The 19415-nt window shown below is 50.6% G+C and overlaps 2 protein-coding genes across 2 annotated transcripts in view; both read left to right on the forward strand.

The window, feature by feature from the left end:
• The window catches only part of Dctn5 (dynactin subunit 5), a 23811-nt gene extending 11862 nt beyond the window's left edge, over positions 1–11949 (forward strand). The window contains exons 6-7 of the mRNA XM_048332096.1: positions 1153–1741; positions 11939–11949. Of these exons, the coding sequence (XP_048188053.1) occupies positions 1153–1250 (98 nt within the window). The 3' untranslated portion in view covers positions 1251–1741; positions 11939–11949. The remainder of the gene's footprint in view (positions 1–1152; positions 1742–11938) is intronic.
• On the forward strand, positions 7449–19363 carry Plk1 (polo like kinase 1). Its single transcript, XM_048332094.1, has 10 exons — positions 7449–7944; positions 8694–8862; positions 10601–10745; positions 11855–11948; positions 12941–13160; positions 15798–15953; positions 17360–17437; positions 18365–18519; positions 18632–18814; positions 19003–19363. The coding sequence occupies exons 1-10, from the start codon at positions 7537–7539 to the stop codon at positions 19207–19209; spliced, it is 1815 nt and encodes a 604-aa protein (XP_048188051.1). The 5' UTR covers positions 7449–7536; the 3' UTR covers positions 19210–19363.
• The last annotated feature ends 52 nt before the right edge of the window (positions 19364–19415 follow it).

The raw sequence follows: 19415 nt of genomic DNA on the forward strand, positions 1-19415 counted from the left end.
CTTCTGTGCCATTTGACAGGTAGTGCAGGCACCTGCATGCACTTTGACAGTCTCTGTCTTCTGGTACAGTGACATAAGGTGCAGGACACTGGCACATTTTGGGTCTCCACAGGAGGATACTGAGTTGTGGAACAAAGGAGAGGGAACCCATGAGAAAGGATCCGGGTCAGGAACCAGGCAGAAAATGCTGTGACAGATTGTAGCTTGTCCTCGTGGATGATATAAACCCATGCCATGTCTGCTACACAGAAATCTTGACACTTCGGACTCCCTGCTCTATTCTGCCCTGATTGAACTGCTTTTTAAAAGTGCACTCATCTTTGGATGAGTAAATTTGGAGCAGTACCTCTTCCTACCTGCCGTAAAAGCCATCAGTGCAACCACACTCAGTTGAGTCTCAGTTTAAACTCCTGGATCACTTCTTTGACCCTCTTTGTTCCTCCAGAATTTCTTCCCCCACCCTGCATCCTTAAGCCAAATCCTAAAAAAAAAAAAAAAAAAAAGAGCCTTCTGCTAGGCAAGGTGGCTCATACCTATAATCCTAGCTACTCAGGAGGCTGACATTTGAGGATTGTGGTTCAAGCACCACAACCATCCAAAAAAGAAAGAACCTTCTGTGCTCCTGCCTCCTGTGTAGCTGGGATTCCAGGCATGTGTCACCATGCCTAGCTAGTTTGTGGAGAGGGGTCTCACCTCTTGTTCAGGCTGACCTAGAACTAGGATCTCATGGATCTCTGCTTCCCAAGTATCTTGAGATTAAGGCAGCAGCCACTGTTCTTGGCCCAGCAGACATCCTGTCAGTCTTAACCTAGCAGTTAGATACTATAGAAGAAGAAAAGAGGGGCTGGGAATATGGCCTAGTGGTAGAGTGCTTGCCTCGTATACATGAAGCCCTGGGTTCGATTCCTGAGCACCACATATATAGAAAAAGCAGGAAGTGGCGCTGTGGCTCAAGTGGTAGAGTGCTAGCCTTGAGCAAAGAGAAGCCAGGGACAGTGCTCAGGCCCTGAGTTCAAGCCCCAGGACTGGCAAAAAAACCCCAAAAAACCCAAAAATGTAGAAAGAGAAAAGAACTTGGAGTGCAGATAGGCTTGAGATTAGAGCTGCGGCCCTCCTTGCTTGCTCTTGGCTCATCCAAGGTCTCTCTCTCAGGACTCTTCTCAGGGGAGCTCCCAGAATGCACTCAGGAGCTGATGATTGATGTCACCAAGAGCTACTACCAGAAGTTTTTGCCACTGACACAAGTCTAGTGTCCACCTCAAGTCTTGAATTTTTGTGTGAGCTCTAAAATAAACTTGGGGAACAAAGTGGTCAGTCAGCATCTATAGGAGCAGTTGTGTCCCTGCCTTCCACCATCTACTTTTTGTTGTTGTTGTTGTTGTTAGTTTCCAATTGTACAGGCTCTAAGTGCTGAAGAATTTACTGAGAGCATGTGGAGAAGTCATCATCACATAATACACACAGCTGACCTATTAACAGCTGCTGTGTGGAACCCAGAAATGTTCCCAGCCCCCCAAGCCTGCACCTGTGGGATGCTGATGTCGGCTGAGAGGGGGCCTCCAGAGCTGCTCATTCTCCCCACCAGGCCTCAGACCCACACATCCCACTCAGAGCAGCGTCCCTGCTGCTCCCATTTGGCAGTGGCCCTAATTGTTCTTAATCCCCAGGAAACGTGTTTGTAGTTTCATGCTCCACACACCCATGACAAGTCAAAAGTGCAGGATGGGCAGTGCTGCTCCTGGTGACATGGTTAATAAAATATGTTGATTGTAGCATCCTGCTCTAAGGCCTTTGGCTTTCACTAGAAGAGGGGAACCTCCATAGCCCTGAAGGGCCTCTGCAAAGTCCCAGGTTCCAGTCCCTGTGTGAATGGAGTCACATACCCCTCCCTCAAGGAATTTGTCTTAGAAAATCAAAGACAGGTCCAGGTACTGTGGTTCATGCCTGTAGTCCTAGCTACTCAGAAGACTGTGATCTGAGAGACTCCAATAAACAAGCAAACTCCAGAAGTGGAAGTGTGACTCAAGTGGTAGAGTTCTAACCTTGAGCAAAAAAAGCCAAGGGAGAGCAAGAAGCCCTGAGTTCAAGACCTAATACTGGCACTGAACATATAAATAAAAAAAGACAAAAGCCTTTGTGACCACGTGCCATCTGTCATAGCATTACTCTACCCGCCCACCCCATCTTTGTGCTCAGCCCTCCACAATTCAGAGAAGAATGTTTGAACTGGAGCCCAGTTACATTTGTGCACAAAGAGCCCTTAACATTGTCTCCTGGGCACAGACCTATGTACACCATCTCCGCTATCTGATGGCACAGGCCCTGGCTTTTGCCTGGCCTCTGGGTTGAGCAGGGAAAGGCTGAGAAGCATGGCTGGCTCAGTGCTCTGCCTGTCATAAGCCAACAGGGCAGAACCACCAACCTTGAAGGCCAAAAGTTCAGCAGCGGCTGCTCCTCAGGCTCTTCCCAGCAGCCTGGTGTGCTGCACCTTTTTTTTTTCTGCTTGGGGCGGGTTTCTTCCGGCAACTGCTAGTGGCCGTTTCCTAATTTGCCTCCCTTCTTGCTCCTTAGAGGGCAGAAGGAACCCTTCCTGGAGCACTTCTGTTTGGGGTCCAGTCTGATAACCAGCAGTCTGAGAAGGTTGCATGTTTTTCTTAGTCTCATCCTGGTATCTCCAACCAGGTCCGTTGTCCCTTTGTGCCATCAAAAGAAGGTATGTTGGCAGAGTTAAGACTGGCTACAGAAACCTTAAGAGATAACGCTCCAGTTTATTTTGCAAAAAATTAAGCTTGCCACATTTTATACCTATCCACGTTGTTGGTAAACAACTGAAATTGAAAAGGTAGCTCAGTTATTTTTTTTAGAATTTTAAAATAAATAATACTGCCTCACACCTGTAATCCTAGCTGCTCAGGAGGCTGAGATCTGAGGATCGTGGTTCAGTCATCCCAAGTGGGCAAGTCTGTGATACTCTCCAGTGAACCAGCAAAAAAACAGAAGTGGATCAGTGGCTCAAGTTAAGAGTGACAGCCTTGAATAAAACTAAGGAGCTGGGCACTGGTGGCTAATGCCTGTAACCCTAGCTATTCAGGAGGCTGAGATCTGAGGATCAAGATTTGAGATCATAGGTAGAGTGCTTGCCTGGCATGCATGAAGCCCTGGGTTTGATTCCTTAGTACCACATAAACAGAAAAGACCAGAAGTGGTGTTGTGGCCTAAGTGGTAGAGTGCTATCCTTGAGCAAAAGGAACCCAGGGACAGTAGTGCTCAGGCCCTGAGTTCAAGTCCCAGGACTGGCAAAAAAAAAAAATTCAAAGCCAGTGGATTCACCTTGAGAATCTTCAGTTAACCACTCAAAAACTAGGAGTGGCGCTGGGGCTCAAATGGTTAGAAGGCTAGCCTTGAGCACAAAAAGCTCAGGAACAGGGGCTGGGAATATGGCCTAGTGGCAAGAGTGCTTGTCTTGTATACATGAAACCAAAACTCAGGGACAGGGGCAAGAGTGCTTGCCTTGTATACTTGAAACCCTGGGTTCAATTCCCCAGCACCACATATACAGAAAACAGCCAGAAGTGGCGCTGTGGCTCAAGTGGCAGAGTGCTAGCCTTGAGCAAAAGGAAGCCAGGGACAGTGCTCAAGCCCTGAGTTCAATCCCACCCCCCCACAAAAAACTAAGGAAACACTCCAGAACCCTGAGTCAAGACCTCAGACTGACATTAAAGAGTCCTTTAAAGCTGGATACCAGTGACTCACACTTGTAATCCTGCTACTCAGGAGGTTGAGATCTGAGTGCTTGGGCAGGAAAGTCCTTAAGACTCTTACCTCTAGAGAAACACCCAGAAGGGCAGAAGTAGGGCTGTGGCTCAAATGATCAAGCATCAGCTTGAGCAAAAACAGCTCAGGCACAGCACCCAGGCCCTGAGTTCAATCCCCATGACCTAGATAGGCATGAGGGCAGGTAAACTGTAAGATCTATACAGCTGAAGTGTGTGAATCTGGGCATTCTGGCTCTAGAACACATGCTGTTATTAGTCTTCTAGAATCTCTCCATGTTGTAATACCTGCGTGATTGCCCCAAACTGTCGATCTGACCAGCCCTGACTGAAGGAAGCTGAGTTTTCTGCTTTGTCAGGCATTCAAGAGTTTGGAGCAGATATTGGGTGATCCATCCACAATGTCTGCTCTAGGCAGGAAAGCCAGTGTCCCCTTTGAGATGTCTTTGTACAGTGCCCTGTTGTTCTGTGGCTGTAGTTGTTTTGAGAAGGGAGACTGTACTTCCTGTAGGTACTTTCTGCTGGCTTTGTCTTAAGTTTTGTACCTTGTGTAGAAAAATGAGTATGCTAGATGAAAATTAGGGTGGCATGCCTGGGCAGAAAAATATCCATGAGACTCCATCTCCAATTAACTGGCAAAATACTGAACTGGAGGCATGGCTTAAGGGGTGAGAGTGCCTGCTGATCAAGCAAACCAAGCAAACACAAAAATTCCTAATTTTAAACCCTGGTATTGATGATAAATAAAACAATCAACAAATAACAGCCTAATTAAAATATTAGGGACAGTTCTTGATACTTAGAAAACACTATTTATGTGTGTGTGTCTGTGTGTCTGTGTGTACCAGTACTAAGGCTTGAACTTAGGGCCTTGATGCTGTTCCTTAGTGTTCTTACTTAAGGCTAACACTCTTCCACTTGAGCCACAGCTCCACTTACAACATTTTTTTTAACGAATCTTGGGGCTTGAACTCAGGGCCTGGGCACTGTCCCTGAGCCTCTTTTGCTCAAGGCTAGCACTCTATCACAGCTTGATCCACAGCACCACTCCTGGCTTTTTCTGTGTATGTGGTACTTAGGAATCGAACCCAGGGTTTCATGCATGCTAGGCAAGCACTCTACCACTAAGCCACATTCCCAGCCCCCACTACCAATTTTTTTTTTTTTTTACTAGTTAATTGGAGATAAGAGTCTCCTGCTACTCAGGACTCTTGCTGCTCAGGCTGGCTTTGAACTAAGATCCTCAGATCTGAGCCTCCTGAATTGCCAAGATTATAGACAAAACAATCCAGTGAACAGTCAGGGAGGTTATAGTTATGTAGCCATATTGTTTGAAAGTGTGTTAGATGTGAATGTGTAACCTAGGCAAGGCCAGCTGGATGCCATCTCCATGGTGGCTCTCATCTCAGGGACACTTGGTCACCTGGCAATTACTTTTACGTGTAATTGTAAATTCCCAGAAGAGAAGATAGATGGGAAAGACCTTGACTGAAGCTTTTTTTTTTTTTCCAGTGGCTAGGAACTAGACCACAGAGCAGAGAAGGCCAGGGCAAGACTGGACTTCGGGCTGTATTGGAACAGTGCCATCAGGCATGTCTGTGTAGTTCTTGTCTGGTTTGAGTTGCCTCGATGGTGTGACCCCCCCAAGCTCCTCAGTTTGGTTCTCATAGGTCCACACCTGTGTCATCATCATTGCAGACAGAAAGATGAAATATACCAATGTCCTAGGCCTGGTTGTGTACACAAAGACAGAGCTGGTGCCTAGGGGTTGTGGGGTGAGGTGACAGGGGCAGGAAAAGCATCAGATGCCAGTTCAGGCCTCTTCCTTTTGCCCTGGTTGCCTTCACTCTCCTCTCCCTCCTGCCTGCTCTTCCTCCCTGCCCAGTCTTGCATTATTCTTAATCTTGGGAGGCACCTTCTGAGGGTAACTGTTGAAGAGGTGATAGGACCAGAATTAGGGCAAAGGGGGAAAGTTGCTAAGCCAAAGTGAATGTTCAACAGGAAGCCATTTCAAGGTGTCTTCTGTCTGGGGCTGCTTCCTTGTGGTCCCCATTAGCTCCTATGGGGTTCCCATTAGCTCTTATGGGGTTTCCATTAGCTCCTATGGGTTTTGATGTTTTTTGTTTTGTTTTGTTTGCCAGTCCTGGGGCTTAGACTTGGGGCCTGAGCACTGTCTCTGGCTTCTTTTTACTCAAGTCTAGCACTCTGCCTTTTGAGCCACAGCACCACTTCCAGCTTTTTCTGTTTATGTGGTGCAGAGGAATGGGTTTTGATGTATAAATGTTATATGCCATGTTCTTATCTGCACCTGTGGCTTATGTAGCATGGATTCAGTGGGGTGAGCACCCCTGCCTCAGAGGGTTCTCAGGAAAAGCCATAAATCTGAATTTTTATGGATACTTTAAAATGTTGAAATTTTTTTTAAAAAGAGAGAGGTCAAATAAAACACTCTTCAGAGGGCAAATTTGGCCATGATCTGACCTGTCAATTTCTAGGCACTCTTTCAATCAATCATTGGCCCAGTGACAAAAGAAAAAAAAAGGTGTCTAGCTGGGCACCTGTGGCTCAAACTGTAAGCTTAGCTACTCAGGAGGCTGTAATGTGATGATTGTAATTTGAAGCCAGCCTGGAGAGTAAAACCTGTGAGATTCATCTCCAACTAACCAGCCAGTAGAGCTGTGGCTCAAGTGGTAGAGTACCAGTCTGAGGGTGTGTGTGTGTTGGGGGGGGGGGGAGTTAAGAGACTGCCCCCTAGGCCCTCAGTTCAAGAAGCAGGATGGCACAAACAAAAGTATCTACTAGTATCTACTAGTACCTACTGAATATCTACTAGTTTAAGCCCTGGGAGAGTAAGCTAAGCAACAACTTTCTTGCATCCTGTGTGCGCTTGCGCTATGCTTCTCAAACTCCACTAAGTGCAGAAGTCACTGGGAAGGTGGATGTGTACAGGCAGATTCTGTCTGGCAGGTCCCAGTAGGGCCTTGGTTCCTTGGCTTTTCTAAAGTGCCTTTGTGCTGTTGTAATCCTGGGACACTCTGGAGCAACCATTATTGTTGAAAGAGCGACTGGAGAACTTGGCTTGAAGCTGTATGCGGCTGACAGGCTGCCTGGTTTTGCCTAGGTTTTGGTTTATTTAGGTTGGCTGGCAGATAGCAGGGGATTGGAGTCGTCCACAGCTACCTACCGGGCTGCCAGGTGTCAATGCCTAGGGTTTCTAGACTAGAAGGCAGGGAATAAGTTTCTAACTCAGGTGGAGGCCAAAGACCGGGAGCCCCTGGAGGAGGGGCAGGGCCAGTGGGCTCAGGGCTGGGGAGGGGGAGGGGGAGGGTTGGGACGGGTGGGGGGGGTAGGAGTAGGGACGCAGGCCAGGGACGGGAGACTGGGGCAGGGGGAGGGTCAGGGACCGGGACAACGGGCCGGCGCCCGGGGGCCGGCGTGGGGGCCGGGCCAGGGGCTTCGCTTCCCCACGCCGGATCTGGTTTCCCGGGACGTCCCACGTGCGTGCAATCCGCAGGCGCTGTCAATCAAGCCTCGGGCCCAGCTGGCCCCCGCCCGCCGGCAGCGACGGCGGCTGCGCAGAGCGCTCCCAGGGTGCCGCGCGGTGGGCGGGTTTGGATTTTAAATCCCCGCGGCCAATCAGGGGCGCGCAGGTTCTAGTAACGTTCCCGGCGCGGCGTTTGAATTCGGGGCGTAGCAGAGCGGAGCCGGGCCGGCGAAGCCTCAGCCGCGATCCTGCCCGGTGCGCCCAGCAAGCTCGGGGATCATGAGTGCGGCGGCCACGGCGGGCAAGCTGGCGCGGGCACCCGCGGACCCGGGGAAAGCCGGGCCTCCCGCGGTCGGCGCGGCCGGGGCCGCGGCGGCCGCCCCGCCGACCAAAGAGATCCCCGAGGTGCTGGTGGACCCGCGCAGTCGCCGGCGCTACGTGCGGGGCCGGTTCCTGGGCAAGGGCGGCTTCGCCAAGTGCTTCGAGATCTCGGACGCCGACAGCAAGGAGGTCTTCGCCGGCAAGATCGTGCCCAAGTCCCTGCTGCTCAAGCCGCACCAGAAGGAGAAGATGTCCATGGAGATCTCCATCCACCGCAGTCTCGCCCACCAGCACGTCGTGGGCTTCCACGGCTTCTTCGAGGACAGCGACTTCGTATTCGTGGTCCTGGAGCTCTGCCGCCGCAGGGTGAGCCGGCCGGGGAGCGCGGTGCGGCTCGGGCCGCCCGGGCCAGGGCGGGGCAGGTCCGGTTAGGGAAGGTGCTTGGGGAGCGGCTCCCGGATAGCTAAAACACTCGGGGGTGATTTTGCTGCTAGGGAAGGCCGGCGGCCTCCGGACGCCCTGCAAGGGTGTGTGGTTGGGTGTGGGGCCACGGCGGCTCACGCCTGTAATCCCAGCTACTCAGGAGGCTGAGATCTGAGGATGGAGGTTCAAAGCCAGCCCGGGCAGGAAAGTTCGTGAGGCTCTGATCTCCAATTAACCACCAGAAAACCGGAAGTGGAGCCGTGGTTCAAGTGGTAGAATGCTTTTGCTAGCCTTGAGCAAAAGGAGTCCGTCCAGGGATAGCGCTCAGGCCCGGATTTCAAGCCCTATGACCAGGAAGGAAGGTGGGGGGGGAGGGCGTGGAGAGGAGCCCAGGAGCTGCTGCTCAAAGAATTCCGCACCAGGGCTGAACCCGACCTCGATCTTTCGGAGTAGGCCTGGGTTCTGCATCCGGGAGGTGGTGATTGGAATCAGACCAGGGGCTTGCAGGAAGGAAGGGGTCCGCTTCTGGTAGGAAGTCCGCGAGAGGGTGCTCAGGACCCGCTTGCAGGGAGGGCCAGGTAGGGCCCTGGAGAGGGCATTGGGAGGGGCCATCGGGAAAGGAGAGGAGGCTGCCTGGGCCTCGTCCTGGGCCTCAGTGCATCCCGTGCCCCCCGCCTCCCCCGTGCTCGCAGTCCCTCCTGGAGCTGCACAAGAGGAGGAAAGCACTGACCGAGCCTGAGACCCGCTACTACCTGCGCCAGATCGTCCTTGGCTGCCAGTACCTGCACCGCAACCGGGTCATTCACAGGGACCTGAAGCTGGGCAACCTGTTTTTGAACGAGGATCTGGAAGTGAAGATAGGTGAGATGTCAAATGCAAAGCTCAGCTGGAGCAGGACGCCTTTAAGCCCTGGACAGCTGGAGGGGAAGCTTGATTGACAGGGACTTGGGTTCACTGAACAGTAACCTGGGAAAGCAGCCCTAACTCGGGGACACATGCCCCTGGAAAAGGAGATTTCAGGAGATTCCTACAGAGTTCACTTGCACCTCCTTCTGGAAGCTTCTACTGGCTTGATCTTAACTTCCTTCTGGTATGTAAACTTTAAGCCCAGTCACTGGACAGAGGCAGCTGGCAGCTTAGGAAAACACTCCCTCTGCCAAGCAGCCAGGAAGCTGGGGGCAGGAAATAGGAAGGAGAGGGAGGAAGAGAATGGTGAAAGTCTAGACCTTTGTTTTCTTCTGAGAGCTCCTTTGAGTTAGTTTACTCTTAGGGGTGGGAGATTCTCCAAGTATGCCAGGAAGCCCTCTTACCAGTTGGCCATACCCTCAGTCATTTTCCAGTGTTTGTTTGTTTGTTTTTTGCCAGTCCTGGGGCTTGGACTCAGGGCCTGAGCACTGTCCCTGGCTTCTTTTTGCTCAAGGCTAGCACTCTGCCACTTGAGCCACAGCACCACTTCTGGCCTTTTCTATATATGTGGTGCTGCAGAATCGAACCTAGGGCTTCATGTATATGAGGCAAGCACTATTGCTACTAGGCCATATTCCCAGTCCCCTCATTTTCCAGTTTTGAAACTTGAAGGCTTGATGTAATTTTGAACTGGGAGTTCCTTTTAGATTATTAAAAAGCCTGGCAGCACAGGGCCAGTGTCTCCCCAGGGACTCTCTGCTGCTTTGAAAAGTGGCTGTGAGCTGGGCATGTTGGTGCAAGCCTATAATTCTCCGCCTGCTTCTGAGGCAGAGCTCATTGCATTCAATCTTGTCCCTTTTAGACTCCCTCTGGTTTGCCACAGCCCCTACCACTCCAACCACTTCTTTGCCAAAAAGCAGCCTTAAAAAACATTAACTTAGGGGGCTGGGAATATGGCATAGTGGTAGTGCTTGTCTTGCATACATGAAGCCCTGGGTTCGATTCCTCAGCACCACATATACAGAAAAAGCCAGAAGTGGTGCTGTGGCTCAGAGTTCTAGCCTTGAGCAAAAAAAGAAAAAAAAAAAAAAAAGCCAGGGACACTGCTCAGGCTCTGAGTCCAAGCCCCCCGCACTGGCAAATAACAACAACAAAAACAACAACATTAATTTAGGATGGGTGCTGGTGGCCCATGCCTCTAATTCTAGCTACTCAGGAGGCTGAGGATCATGGTTCAAAGCCAGCATACGGCAGGAAAGTCCATGAGATGTAACTCTGAATAATCACAGAAAAAGCCAGAAGTGGTACTGTAGCTAAAGTGGTAGAACACTAACCTTGAGCACAAAGGCTCCCAGGCCTTATTTTCAAGGCCCAGAACAGCACCAAAATAAAAACATTAGTTTCATAGAATAGTGGGTTACATTATGACATTTTAATTTTCACTTCAAGCATTCCTGTCTTCTATTTCTGATTTCCTTGGCTAGGTTCCCTTTAGAGGTTTGGTGTGTGTGTGTGGGTGGGGGGAATCAGTGGGAGGCTGTCCCTGGGCCAGCCTCTGTGGGCAGATTCCTGGACAGCTCCTATGGAGTGCAGGAAGTTCCTGGAAACAGAGGACTCTAGGGGCAGATGCTCCAACTGTCTGTAGTGACAAGCAGCCATCTCAGTAGCATCCCACCCTTTTCCTTTGTCCCAGGGGACTTTGGCCTGGCAACCAAGGTGGAATATGACGGAGAGAGGAAGAAGACCCTGTGCGGGACTCCAAACTACATAGCTCCTGAGGTGCTGAGCAAGAAAGGGCACAGTTTCGAGGTGGACGTGTGGTCCATTGGGTGCATCATGTAAGTGGGGTGTCTCAGGACCTGTTGGGCCTCTGTGGGCCTCCTAGGGATGTGGCATTTGGCAGTGCTCATCCTAAAGGTCATTCTGCCTTGAGGAAAGGTGGTTCCTAAGGACAGGCTGCTCCCACAAAAGCCTCATTTTCACGTTGTTCCCTCTCCACTCTGGTGCAACCAGACTGTGGGTCCAAGGAAGGGAACCCGAGGCTTCCCCAACACTGCCACAGACCTCATCATCTCCCAGGAACTTGTTAGAAATGCACAATCCCAGGACCCCTACTTTCTGGGTTCAAGTCAGAATTTAATAAGATCTCTAGAAGATTCTCTCTGTATAGTAAAGAGAGTGGATGGGCAAAATTGAGTCAGGAGGTGCTGTGTGCTTGTGGCTCATGCTTGTAGTCCTAGCTACTCAGGAGGCTGAGATCTGAGGATCAAAGTTTGAACCCAACCCGGGCAGGAAAGTCCAAGTATCTCCAATAAATTACTCAGAAAAAGCTAGAAGTGGCACTGGCTCAAGTGGTAGAGTGCTAGCCTTGAGTGGCTAAGTTCAGGGAAGAGCCCAGCTCCACTACCGACTGAAAAGGAGAGAAGGAAGAAACTGTTTGGTTGGTGGGGGCAGTGAAAGCCGGCCTATCTCGAGACCAGCAAAGGGCGTGGCAGCAGGCGGAGACCAGTGGCCTTTCCAGATCTGAGGTTCTGTGTTAGCCTGGGTACCAGAGAGCAACATGGGCTAGAACAATGGCTTCCATATTTCCTTGCAGTGGAGATTTCTTCCAAATATAAAACTATGAGCCTTAATTCAGAAGTCAACCCTGAGCTCCCATCTGTAAGAGTGGCGCACTCACTCTGACGCAGGTGGACAGCCTTGAGGTCTTTGCACAAAGTCCTCTACCTCTTGCAGGCTAGAGATGGACAGTCCCTGGCACACTAAAATCCAAGTCTATTGGCCTCCCAATGGCTCATGCCAGCCGCTGCCAGGATGCTAAGCAGAACGGGAGATTGTCCTTGAAGGCGTCTTAGTGACTATCCATGGATGCCCCGTTCCTCTGGTCCAGGTGAATTCTTTGAGTTTTGCCAGGAGTCTTGAACTACATCTTACCATGTGCTTCCAGGTACACCTTGCTAGTGGGCAAGCCACCTTTTGAGACCTCTTGCCTGAAAGAGACCTACCTCCGGATCAAGAAGAATGAGTACAGTATTCCCAAGGTGACTAAGGTCAACCGCCACCCCCCTTCGGCCACTTGCTGAGCCCACTATATCCTGGAGTCGGAGACTCAAAAGCTATGGAAGCAGCAGAGGGGGAATGGGAGGAAGTGTGGGTAATCGTGCTCAAGTCTTGAAATGGCCCTGGCCACTCAGCAGGCTACGTGGGGCAGATGGCCCGGCCTCTGTGGTGAGTGGCCATCTGTAGGAAGGGGGTCCTTGTGGAGCCATTTGCTTGAAGTAAGCCACAATGAAGGCCAGTTTGGTCTCCTTGACTCCTAGGAAGCCAAGTGTTTCTGTCTCCACAGAGACAGGTGCAGTGAATGTGCTGCTAATGGGCCAGGTGCCCTGGGCTCAACGCCTGTAATCCCAGAGTACTGGGATGGGAGGCCAACCTGGGAAGAAAGTCCATGAGACTCGAATTTTCAGTTAACCAGCAAAATGCCAGAATGGAGCTGTGGTTCCAGTGGTGGAGCACCAGTTATGAGCAACAGCAGGAGCCCTGAGTTCAAGGCCGGATACTGGCACGCACGCATGCAGTGAATACTGTTCCACCACTTCCTACCTGAGTGTTACAAGGAAGAGAAAAAGCTTCCTCTAAGTTAATCTTGACTGTTAGGAAAGGGAAATGTCTTTTAGGATTTGAACTCAGGGCCTGGCTACTGTCCCTGACCAGCTCCACTTCTAGTTTTCTGGTGGTTTATTGGAAATAAGAATCTCATGGACTTTCCTGCCCAGACAGGCTTTAAACTGCAATCCCCTCTTGAATGGCTAGGATGACAGGCATGGAGCCACCAGTACCTGGTGGAAAGTGACTCTTTGCAACACGGAGGGTCCCTTCTGTAGAGCCAGTTGTGGAAGACCTGCTATGGTGTGGAGCTGTGGCACCATGGAGACATGGCTGCTAGCTCCAGGTGGGCGGGGCTGCAGCAGTGCACTCTGGGTAGTGCACTCTGGGTCCCCTCTGTGCTGAAGGCTGCCCCTCCCCACTGCAGCACATCAGCCCTGTGGCCGCCTCACTCATCCAGAGGATGCTGCAGACAGACCCCGCCTCCCGCCCCACCATTCACCAGCTGCTGGAAGACGAGTTCTTTACCTCTGGTTATATCCCTTCCCGCCTCCCCATCACCTGCCTCACCATTGCACCCAGGTTTTCCATTGCTCCCAGCAGCTTGGACCCCAGCATTCGGAAGCCTCTCACGGTGCTCAATAAAGGTAAAGCATGGGTGTGCATAAGATGGCAGAGCCTGACAGCCAGGCATGAGGTGTGCTCTGGCCACAGAGATGGGTCTAGAGGGGGACTTTGACTTCTGATAGATAGGATCAGTTCTGGTCCCCAGGTTCTTTCTCCCTTGTCCTGTCAGGAAAAACAGTTTACTGTCGAGATAACCCATTGGGCCCAAAAAAATGGATTGAATGCTAAACCTGAAAAATCCTTTTTGATGACTTCAAAAAGTTCTGTTGAGGCTGGCGCCAGTGGTCATTCCTCTAATCCCAGCTACTCAGGAGGCTGAGATCTAAGGTTCACCATTCAAAACCAGGCTGGAGAGAAAAGTCAGACTCATCACCAATCAACCAGCCAAAAAGTTTTAAAAAGCCAAAAGTGGTGCTATAGTTGAAGTGGAAGAGTACCAGCCTGGAGTGAAAAAGCTAAGGGACAGTGCCCAGGGACCAGTTCAGGCCCCAGGACCAGGAAAATAAAAATTCTTGCTATCAGTTCAGTCCTCATCACTAGGAAGTAGAAAATGCTGGTCACACACAAAATATAATGAATGGTCTTATCATCCCCCTCCCCGCCTCCCCAGCAGATTCAATAATTACCAAGGAATGTGCGTGTGTATGAGTCCTAAGGTTTGAACCTCAAGGCCTGGGCACTGTCCCTCTGTCCCTGTCTTTATTTTTTTTTTCATACTTAATTTTTTATTTTGAAATTCCCTATTCCCTCTATACAAGAACCTTTGCTGAAACTTTCCACAAAGGTAGCAGTGAATTTTCATAACATTTTACATTTCCCACCCCCTCAGCAAAAAGATAAATCACAGTGTAAATTATGTTTTTCTGCTGTCATGCCAGTCCTGGGGCTTAAACTCAGGGCCTGGGCACTGTCCCTGGCATCTTTTTGCTCAAGGCTAGCACTCAACCTCTTGAGCCACGGTGCCACTTCTGCCTTTTTTTATATGATGCTGAGGAATCAAACCCAGGGCTTCATGCATGCTTGGCAAGCATTCTACCACTAAACCACATTCCCAGTCCCTGTCCCTGTCCTTTTACTCAAGGCTAGTGTATACCATTTGAACAACAATTCCACTTATGCCTTTTTGGGGTTTAATTGGAGACATGAGTCTCACAGACTTTCCTACCTAGCTGGCTTCAAATCACCATCCTCAGGTCTCACCATCCTGAGTAGTGAGGACTACAGGCATGAACCACTGGCTCATGGCAGTGCCAGTGGCAGGTACTTGCCACTGGCACTTGGCATGTATTCCTTTAGAGGGTTTTTGAAGTACCTTCAGCAATCATCCATTTGACTCTTTAAAGCTGTAGTCTCTAGAAATGTAGACATTTTCTTATGACACCTAAAACCAAGTGCCCCTGGTTAGGTTGTCTTTCTGGATCTTGTCAGAGGACAGAGTTAAGAAATACATGTTTGAGAGTAATCTTATAATTCTGGTATTCTGATACATATTGTGGTTTGTTGGACTTGCTGTGTAGCCAGTCCTTCATATTTTGCTCTTGCTCCTATAGGTAGGATGATAAGATACATAACCCTGAACCCAGTTTCTTCTGTGGAGATAATGCCTCTTGCACTTTTTTGTTTTTGCCAGTCCTGGGGCTTGAACTCAGGGCCTGAGCACTGTCCCTGAACTTCTTTTGCTCAAGACTAGCACTCTACAACTTAAGCCACAGCTCCACTTCTGGCTTTTTCTATATATGTGGTGCTGAGGAATCTAACCCGGGCTTCTTCATGCATACTCTACCACTAAGCCACATTCCCAGCCTTCTTGAACTTTATTGTTCAGGTGGGCCTCAAATTGAGATCCTCCTTTCTATACCTCCAATCTAGCTAGGATTATAAACCCTAGCCACCATGCCCTGTTCATATTGTTTATTTTTATGTTAGTCCAAGTTTCTGAAAAGAGCAGACAGAAAACTTTACCTTCCCTTTCAGATTCACTTTAGCCAGTCTCTCTCTGCATTTGAGAGTAGGTTGAGTACATTTTGTTCTTTTCCCTTAATTTATACTTCAATGAATATCTCTTAAAAACAAGACTTCTGAACCCATAGTACACAGTGGACATCATTGTCAAGTTTCAGATGTTTGGCATTGATCTGAGATTGTCTTGAAGCAATATAAAAATAATGTTTTAGGGGCTCGGAATATGGCCTAGTGGTAAGGTGCTCACCTCACATACATGAAGCTGTGGGTTCAATTCCTCAGAACCACATATATAGGAAAAGCCAGAGGTGGCGCTGTGGCTCAAGTGGTAGAGTGCTAGCCTTGTGCAAAAAGAAGTCAGGGACAGTGCTCAGGCTCTGAGTTCAAGCCCCAGGACTGGCATAAAAAAAGTTTTTTTCTACTGTAGGATTAAATTTTTTTTTCCTTTTTTGCCAGTCCTGGGGCTTGAACTCATGGCCTGGGCACTGTCCCTGAGCTTCTTTTGCCCAAGGCTAGCACTCTATCACTAGAGTGCCTGGCAACTATAGCTCTTAATAGCCTGGCATTGACTCAGTTTCCCCAAAGCAGTAGTAGCTAAAAGATTTTCCTCTGGGGATAGTGCCAGCTGTGGCAGGTGGTCCTGAGGCAGCCTCACCCATTGTGTGTGCCTAGCTCATGGCCATGTCATCTTCTAGGCACGGAGAACACCCAGCCAGAACGACCCCGGGAAAAAGAAGAGGCAGTGGTTCGGGAGCCCAGTGAGGTGGTCGAGTGCCATCTTGGTGACATGCTACAGCAGCTGCACAGTGTCAATGCATCCAAGCCCTCCGAACGAGGCCTGGTGAGGCAAGGTGAGGCGGCGGAGCCCGCGTGGTAGACGTGGGCCTGGGTAAGGATCTGGAGAAGGTAGGGCGAGTCTCTGTCTGTGCTGGCTTGGCCTGGCCCAGTCTCTTCCACTCCATACCTAGTGCCTTTGGTTCCCTTTTCATGGAGGCCAAAGTCCAAAATGATTCAGCCTTACTTCCCAGGCCCTCCGTGGTGGGGGTCCTATCTCTGTCTTTCTTCTCTGTCTATTCCTCTGGGTAGGTGACATGCCAGTCCTGTGCCTTAGCATGCTGGGTCTTGCTTGTTTCTTGTTTTGGCCAATCCTGGGGCTTGAACTCAGGGCCAGCAATCTACCACTTGATCGACAGCGCCACTTCTGGTGCTGCTTTGAGTACTGGAGATGAGAGTCTCGTGGACTTTCTTGCCTGGGCTGGCTTTGAATCTCTTTTTTGCCAGTCTTGGGCCTTGAACTCAGGGCCTGAGCATTGTCCCTGGCTTCTTTTGCTCAAGTCTAACACTCTGCCACTTGAGCCACAGCGCCACTTCTGGCCATTTTCTATATATGTGGTGCTGGGGAATCAAACCCAGGGCTTCATGTATGTATACAAGGCAAGCACTCTTGCCATTAGGCCATATTCCCAGCCCTTTTTTTTTTTTTGTTGTTGTTGTTTTTTTGCCAGTCCTGGGGCTTGAACTCAGGGCCTGAGCACTGTCCCTGGCTTTTTATTCAAGGCTAGCACTCTACCACTTGAGCCACAGCACCACTTCTGGCCTTTTCTGTATATGTGGTGCTGAGGAATTGAGCCAAGGGTACTGTTCTTTAGCTTTTTTATTCAAAGCTGGCACTCTATCACTGAGCCACAGCTCCACTTCCAGCTTTTTGGTGATTAGAGATAAAAGTCTCATGGACTTTGTCTGGCCTGGCTTTGAACTGGGATCCTCAGATCTCCGCCTCCTGAGTAGCTGAGCTTATAGACATGAGTCACGGGCACCTGGCTACATTGTAGTTTCTGGTGACACTTCACGCTCAACAGGCTCTCAACTTTTTTATCTTCTGCTTAATGTTCCTGCCTAGTGTGTGGTGTTTGGAGCTATCTGTTAAGTCGTCTCTTAATCTCTTGTGACACACCATCTGCAGCTACTGGCCACCGCATCTGTCCCCTTGGTTTCATTTATCTTTGTCCCTCCCATTGTGCTGGCCACACAGGGATTTTCCTGGGTGGCCACTGACGACAGGAGTGGGTGCATTTGGACCATGGTGTGGAGTTTCTGCTTTGGCTTAGGGCTTGTGGTCACCAGTTGCCCTGCTGTGCTCTTCCTGGGTCCCTGGCCTCTTGTGGGGAGGAGCCAGCTTCCCTGGTGTGGGTTTCACGTGGATACGAGAAGGGGAGGCTAGCACTGACCAATCTGCCCTGCCTTGCTTACCTCACAGAGGAGGCCGAGGACCCTGCCTGCATTCCGATCTTCTGGGTGAGCAAGTGGGTCGACTATTCGGACAAGTATGGCCTTGGTAAGTTCCTTCCAGAATGTGGAGCGGCTCAGCTGGAGCACATGCCCCCTTGAAACTATTCCCAGCGCTGGCCTTCCTGTGGCTCCTGGGTCCCCTTTTTGGGGTGGGATGGAGTTGTAGGGTTTGAACTCAGGGTCTGGGCACTGTCCCTGAGCTCTGTCACTTGAGGCCAGCACTCTACCACTTGGTGCCACAGCTCTACTTCCTGTTTGGTGGGTAATTGGAGATAAAGTATCTTCATGGACTTTCCTGCCCAGGCTGGCTTTGAATCGAGATCCTCAGATCTCAGCTTCCTGAGTAGCTAGGATGACAGGTGTGAGCCTCCAGTGCCTAGCTGTGGGTTATTTTTTCTTATCTTTAAAAAAAAAAATTTTGTGTGTGTCAGTCTTGGAACTTGAACTCATGGCCTGGATACTGTCCATGAACTTTTGTGCTCTAAGCTGGCACTCTACCGCTTGAGCCACAGCTCCCTCTCTAGCTTTTTCTGAGTAGTTGGTTTATTTTTCTTTTTTTAGCCAGTCCGTGGGCTTGGACTCAGGGCTTGAGCACTGTCCCTGGCTTCTTTTTGCTCAAGGCAAAAAGAATCGTCACTTGAGCCACAGTGCCACTTCTGGCCATTTTCTATATATGTGGTGCTGAGGAATTGAACCCAGGGCTTCATGTATAGGAGACAAGCACTCTTGCCACTAGGCCATATTCCCAGCCCATTTTTTTTATTGGCGATAAGCGTCTCACAGGCTTTCTTGTCCTGGCTGTCTTCAAACTGCGATCCTCAGATCCCAGTCTCCTAAGTAGGATTGTAGGCATGAGCCACCAGCCCCAGGTCCTCTTCTGCCAGCCTCCTGTCTCCTCTATTCCAGGTCCCCAGTCTCTGCCTGCCCCTCTCCTGCCCTTCTGAGGTCTCTCTCTCTCTCCCTCTGCCCTCAGGGTATCAGCTCTGCGACAACAGCGTGGGGGTTCTGTTCAATGACTCCACTCGCCTCATCCTTTATGACGATGGGGAGAGCCTGCAGTACATAGAGCGTGATGGCACAGAATCCTACCTCACTGTGAATTCCCACCCCAACTCCTTGACCAAGAAGGTAGGGGGATGATCAGCTGTCCTTGAAGCGGTGGTGGGGGGTGGGCTGCAGCAGGGATCAGCTCCCTCTCATTCTGGGATCCCCCCGACCCCCCCCTCCTCTTTGCCATCAGATCACCCTCCTCAAGTATTTCCGCAACTACATGAGCGAGCACCTGCTGAAGGCAGGTGCCAACATCACCCCGCGGGAGGGCGACGAGCTGGCCCGACTGCCCTACCTGCGTACCTGGTTCCGCACACGCAGCGCCATCATCCTGCACCTCAGCAATGGCACCGTGCAGATCAACTTCTTCCAGGTGGGCTGGGTGGGGTGTAGGGGAGGCCTGGGGTCCTCAGCCCCGTCCAACATTAGTAGCGGCAGGAAATATGGGAAGTGGGCACAACCCCCTCCCTGGCTCCACTGTGTGCATGGGGTCTTCCTCCTCTGTGACCCCCTGCCATTCATAAGCAGCTGGGACCTTCACCTCTGCCCTTGGCTTTCCAGGATCACACAAAGCTCATCCTGTGCCCCCTGATGGCGGCGGTGACCTACATTGACGATAAGCGGGACTTCCGCACATACCGCCTGAGCCTGCTGGAGGAGTATGGCTGCTGTAAGGAGCTGGCCAGCCGGCTTCGCTATGCCCGGACCATGGTGGACAAGCTGCTGAGCGCCCGCTCGGCCTGCAACCGCCTCAAGGCCTCGTCCTAGGCCCCTGCCTCGGGGCCTGTGCCCTCTGCTCCAAGGCCCACACTGGGCTGGTGCTGACGGTGCCCCCTGGCGGGTTGTAAGTTATTTGTACATGTTGGTGGTGTGGCCATTCCACACGGTGTGAACTGTACAGAGTATATTTCTATTGAATTTGGGACTTTTTCTTCCTTGACTTTATACATATTAAACATTAATGAATTTCTTTT

Source organism: Perognathus longimembris, chromosome 23 (assembly GCF_023159225.1).
Source record: "Perognathus longimembris pacificus isolate PPM17 chromosome 23, ASM2315922v1, whole genome shotgun sequence".
NCBI classification, from domain to species: Eukaryota; Metazoa; Chordata; class Mammalia; order Rodentia; family Heteromyidae; genus Perognathus; species Perognathus longimembris.